The sequence below is a fragment of the Bufo gargarizans genome, chromosome 8 (genome assembly GCF_014858855.1).
Source record: "Bufo gargarizans isolate SCDJY-AF-19 chromosome 8, ASM1485885v1, whole genome shotgun sequence".
Lineage (NCBI taxonomy): Eukaryota > Metazoa > Chordata > Amphibia > Anura > Bufonidae > Bufo > Bufo gargarizans.
The window spans coordinates 152,366,980-152,372,668 of NC_058087.1; the positions used below are offsets into that span (position 1 = coordinate 152,366,980).

General features: G+C 55.4%; 1 protein-coding gene across 1 annotated transcript; it reads left to right on the forward strand.

Annotated features, from left to right (window-relative positions):
* The first annotated feature begins 3,005 nt into the window (after positions 1-3,005).
* Positions 3,006-5,289, forward strand: LOC122945877. Its single transcript, XM_044305151.1, has 2 exons — positions 3,006-3,499; positions 4,573-5,289. Exons 1-2 carry the CDS (start codon positions 3,451-3,453, stop codon positions 5,157-5,159), a joined length of 636 nt encoding a protein of 211 aa, XP_044161086.1. The 5' UTR covers positions 3,006-3,450; the 3' UTR covers positions 5,160-5,289.
* The last annotated feature ends 400 nt before the right edge of the window (positions 5,290-5,689 follow it).

Below are 5,689 nucleotides of genomic sequence, written 5' to 3' on the forward strand. Positions count from 1 at the left end.
TTGTGCGGAAGCGATTTGCGCTCTGTCTGCAGGAAGATGTCCGCCTCTGATGTCCCTCTGATGGAGGCTTTGAGGGCGAGAATGGTGGAGGGGGGTGAGGGATGGCTGCGCTCATTCTTGAGCAGCCTCGGTTCCCCTCAGCCTTCCTCCTCTCCTGGCTCGGCGTGTCCCCCTAGGGAGGTAATGTCCGCGGATCCCGGTACTGTGGTGAGGGGCCGGCGGTCTGCACGGCACATCCGCCCCCCCGCTCGGTTCGGGCGCTCCCCCCCCCCTCCAGTTCCCCTTACCTTGCCTGCTACAGCCGTCGCTGGCGCTTCCCAGGCTCGCCGGCAGGTCCCCTGTGCTGCCGAGTCGGCGGTGGCTCCGCCCCTTCCTGTTCCCTCTCACCTCGTGTCCCGTCCTGCTGCCGCTGGTGTGACTGCGGCGTGGAGCAGCGCTTTAGTGATGGGTGCTCAGGCCAGCAGCACCTCCTCCCATAGTCTCCCTCCCACTCCTCCTGCTTCTCAGCCTTTGCCCCCTCCTGTCCCCCATGAGCAGCTGCAAGGGGATGGGGCTCTGCCATCTGCGGCAGTTGTGGAAGTGGCCCCCCCCCTGCTCACAATGATGATGGGGTGCGGGTGGACCCTCCTTCTGCCCCTGCTTTAAATTCTTTCACCTTGCCACCCCCCCCCCCTTCCCCAGGGGTCACGCCGGCGCAGGGTTCGGTCCAGCTCGTCGTCCTCCTCTCCGGAGAGCAGGAGACGTGGTCGCCGCGGTTCCCGCAGACGTCACTCCCGCCGCAGGTCTGGTGGCTCGGCGTGGAGCAGGCGCTCCAGATCCTCCAGGTGGCGCTCGCCGTCCTCCTCTGAGGGGTCGCTGGCTGCGTCGGGGGAGTCTGGTCGTGTAGCACGTTCGCGTCGCAGTGGACGGTCGCGGCGTCACTCGTCCAGGGTCCGTTGCCTGGCTCCTGCGGCGACTGTTCAGTCTGAGGTTCCGATGCCTGTTCCTCCGGTGGTTCCTGTTTCTGCGTCCGGTGAGTACCATTCTGTGGGTGTGTTGGGGGCGGGAGCAGGGGATGTGAGCACGGGCGATTTCTCGAAGAGGGTGGGGGATTCGACCGCGGCCGAGTTGTTGCAGATGTTGTTGGATCGTTTGCAGCCGCCGGCCCCGGTTCTGGATCCCCCTCCTCCCAGTGTTAAGCAGGCGCCTGTTCTGGCGGGGGTGCACAAGGATTCGTGCTATTGTGGGGTTAGCCTCCTAGGGGCCCACCTGGATGAGGCGGTTAAGGAGAAGGTGTGGGCTAACCAGTATGTGGATGTTTGGTCCCTCATATCGGTTGACCAACACACGGTTGATAAGGAACGGCGTTTCTCGGATAGACCTTCTGAGCGTAGACCCCGGGTGGCCAAGACCATGAACAATTGGTTGCAGGCCTTTTCTGTTTTGGGTTGTGTTATGGGACAGCGTCATCCTGAGCGCTGTGCTGAGCTGTTCGTCTATCAGGATATTATTTATAGTGCCTATAAATCACACGGGGGCAGTGCATGGTGGCGGTACGATGAGGAGTTCCGCCGTCGGTTGGCGTTACATCCGGAGATGGGGTGGGGGGTGAAGGCGACGGATGTGTGGTTGCGGTTGATGGTCGCGCAGAGGCCCTCTCCCTTTCCAGCAGCGGCCGCTGGTTCAGGGGGATCACCTTCCCATGGACCGGTGGCCGTCCGCCGCCCCGGGTCTTGTTGGTTGTTCAACGAGGGGAACTGCAGGTTTGCCGGATTGTGCAGGTTCAAGCATGAGTGCTCCGCCTGTGGCGGCCCTCACCCGGCGGGTAAATGCTCCCGCCCCGCGATTGGGCCTTCCAGGCAGTTTGTCCAAGGGGGAGTTAAGGACCCCGGTGAGCGTGGCAGAGATGGGCCCCTGGTTAGACAGGTATCCCAATAAACGTGCTGCTGCTCAGCTCCGTTTTGGCTTTTCCTTTGGGTTTTTTATTCCTTTTGTGCTTAACCGCTTACCGGTTTTTTCTGATAACTTGAAGTCTGCTCGGGAGTTACCGGAGGTTCTTCGGGAGAAGGTCGCTAAGGAGGTTTCGTTGGGCAGGATTAGGGGTCCGTTTGAGGTGCTGCCTTTCCCTAATTTGCGGGTTTCCCCGCTTGGCGTGGTTCCTAAGAAGGAACCGGGGAAGTTCAGGTTGATTCATCATTTGTCCCACCCTAAGGGTTCGTCAGTTAATGACGCCATTAGTCCAGAGGATGCTTCGGTGTCTTACGTCTCCTTTGACCGTGCGGTCGCGCTGGTTAGGGAGGCGGGCCAGGGGGCCCTTTTGGCCAAATCGGATATAGAGTCTGCTTTCCGCCTGCTTCCCGTTCACCCGGATTGTTTTCATTTGCTGGGTTGCTGTGTGGACGGCAGGTTTTACTATGATACCTGTCTTCCTATGGGTTGCTCCATTTCGTGTCACTATTTTGAGTTGTTTGGTTCCTTTCTGGAATGGGTCGTTCGTTTTGAGTCGGGCTCTACGTCGGTTTTGCATTATTTGGACGACTTCCTTTTTGTTTCTCCGGGGTCCGGGGATGGTTGCTTGTTCTTGCTGAATCTGTTTTTGGAGCGGATGGCTCAGTTCGGGGTCCCGATTTCTATGGAGAAAACGGAGGGCCCGGTTACGTGTTTGTCTTTTCTGGGTATCGAAATTGACACTGTCAATATGGTTTTCCGGTTGCCACATGATAAGCTTCAGAAGCTTGTGAGTTTAATTGATGGGTTCCTGGCGGTCAGGAAGGTTTCCCTCCTGCAGATGCAGTCTCTCCTGGGTCTCTTGTGCTTTGCGTGTAGGGTGATGCCCATGGGTCGGGTTTTCGCCCGGCGTTTGTCTTTAGCTACCAGGGGTGTGCAGTCTCCCCGTCATCGCATTCGGATCACTGCGTCTCTAAAGGAGGATTTGCGGGTGTGGAAGGCTTTTCTGCGCTCTTTCAATGGTCATACGTGCTACATGTCTGCAGTAACCCCTAATTCCGAGCTGTCTCTGTTTTCGGATGCTTCCGGGTCGTGTGGTTTTGGTACGATTTTGGGGTTTGAGTGGTGTGCCGGTGAGTGGCCTGCCACTTGGCGATCTGCTGGTTTGTGCAAGAACCTCACGTTGTTGGAATTGTTTCCGATTATTGTGTCGGTGGAGTTATGGGGTGACCGATTGGCCAATAAGCATGTTTCGTTTTGGACTGACAATTTGAGTGTGGTTTATGCTGTCAACAGCTTGTCTTCCTCTTCCCTCCCGGTTCTATCTTTGCTTCGTCATCTCGTCCTTCGGTGCCTCGAATGTAATATCTATTTTAGGGCTCGTCACGTTCCAGGAGTTGATAACAAGATTGCTGATGCTCTCTCCCGTTTTCGTTGGCAGGATTTCAGGTCCTTTCTTCCGGGAGCGGATTTGGAGGGCAGGACGTGCCCGTCGTACCTGTGGGACCTGGTGGACAGGAGCTGATGTCGTTGGTCCGATCATCGATTTCCCCGGCTACTTGGCAGGCCCATGGTAAGGCGTGGGATGAGTGGTTGGGAATGGTGAATGGCAGGGACGTGGCGTCCCAGGTTGACCTGCGCTTGGAGGTCACGACGGAATGGCTATTGCGCTTGCGAGCTGAGCGCGTTTCGGCCGCGGTAGCACAGCGGCGTTTGGCGGGTGTTGCCTTTCATTTTAAATTGCGCGGCTGGGTGGATGTCACCAAGCAGTTTATTATCCGGCAGGCCCTGAGGGGTTGGAGGAGAGAGTTTGTCTCTCACGAGTGCCGGAGGCCGATCTCGTTTGCTTTGCTGGGTAGGCTTATTGCCGGGCTTCCGTATGTTTGCGCTTCGCCTTTTGAGACGACGTTGTTCTCGTGTTGTTTTAGCGTGGCCTTCTTTGCGGCGCTGCGGTTGGGCGAGTTAGTTGCGCCCTCTTGTAAGAAAATAGGAGGCCTTTCTTGCCAGGACGTGGTGCTAGGCAGTGATTCGTTGAGGATTAGGGTCCGGCGGTCTAAAACTGACCAGTTTGGCAGGGGCGCCTGGATTCCTCTGTATCCAGTGGCGGGTATTTCTTGCCCTGTCGGGTTGGTGGGTAGCTATAGTGCAGTTCGCCCGGTGAGCGGTAATTTCTTTGCGCATGCGGACGGTTCCCCCTTGACCAAATTCCAGTTCACCAGGGTTTTGCGGTCTTGTTTGGAGTGGGTTGGGGTGAATCCCGGGGAATTCGGTACTCATTCGTTCCGGATTGGGGCGGCCACGGAGGCGGCCAGGGCAGGTTTACCCGAATCGGAGGTTATGAGAATTGGCAGGTGGAAGTCCGATTGCTTTGCTAGGTATATTCGGCCGGACCTTCTGTTATGTTGACAGGTAACGTAAAAAAAAAAAAAAAAAAAGGAAAGGGAAGACTTTCAAAAGATTATTTGGCCAGTCATTCAGCTAAATAAAGGGTTGAAAAGTTAAAACAAAAAAAAATAAAAAAAAATAGAAAAATTCTTAGTTTCTGTGTGCCCTACTTGTGCGTTTTTGTTGACGTGTATATTTGGTTTTCAGGAATCTCTTGGTTTTGAGTGATGTCTGCTCGGTGCTAATTCTATTCTCTTGCAGGTCCTGGGCGTCCGGCCGTTTGGATTCTCGGCCATTCGTATGTGTTCTGGGCAGCCCAGAGAGCCGATTGCCGGCCCGGTGGGAGATCCCTCGGCTTCCGTGAGGTGGATGTGTCCTGGAGAGGAATCCGTGGGTTGCGATGGACTCAGCTCCTGTCCCAAGTGGTCGACATTGGTTTGCAGGCCAGTGGCCCGGTGATTCTGGTTTTGCATGCGGGGGGTAACGATATAGGTTCTGTGCCCCTGGTGGAATTGTTGGCCCTCATTAGGTCGGATTTGGAGCGTTTCCCTTCTTTTTTCCGTGAGGTGGTCCTGGTGTGGTCCGAGGTTGTCCCTCGGGTTGTATGGCAGGGTGGGGAGGCGGTGGAGAGGTGTAGGAGGACGATTAATGCCCGTATCTCCCGTTTTGTTCGGTCCCGGGGTGGTGTGGTGGTCAGACACCGGCAGCTGGAGGGCGATAATCGCTCATTGATGAGGCCTGACGGGGTGCATCTGACGGATATCGGCTTGGATATTTTCCTTTCAGGTCTTCAGGATGGAATAGAGCAGGCCATGTTTTTGTTGGGTGGTGGTCGGAGCCCCGTTTGAGGGCGGTTCTCCTCCGTGGCGGCAAGTTATTTCAGCTTAAAGGTGTTGGAGAAAAAATGGGCGAATCCGTCCGCTGGGAGACCAGCGGCTGGCGGAGAGCACGGTTCAAAGTTACGGTTTGCCGTTTGAATAAAGCTGTGGCCGATTACCACCCAACAAAATAAAGGGTTGAAAAGTTGAACGGTGTCAGTGTCGTTATTAAAGGGGTTTAGATGGGGTTGTTATGCGGGGGCCAGAGGTGGGGTTGGAGTACCCCTTTCCCATTCCTGATGGTGCCAACAGTCATTCTTGCACAACCACTTTACGGTAACAGAGGGCCCCTCTATCATTCAGGCTCTTATGGTATGTCCATTACCCCTGCTGTTACTACCGTATTACTCTTTGCATTCAAGTTTGTGAACCAACTTGTGAAATTGCACTGTTCAGATACAGTTACTTGCTTATCATCTTAACTAGAGATGAGCAAAGTATTGCAACATTTTGAAAAAAATAGTGCATTTCTTTGTAAGTAGTGGGTGCAATGACGCCCC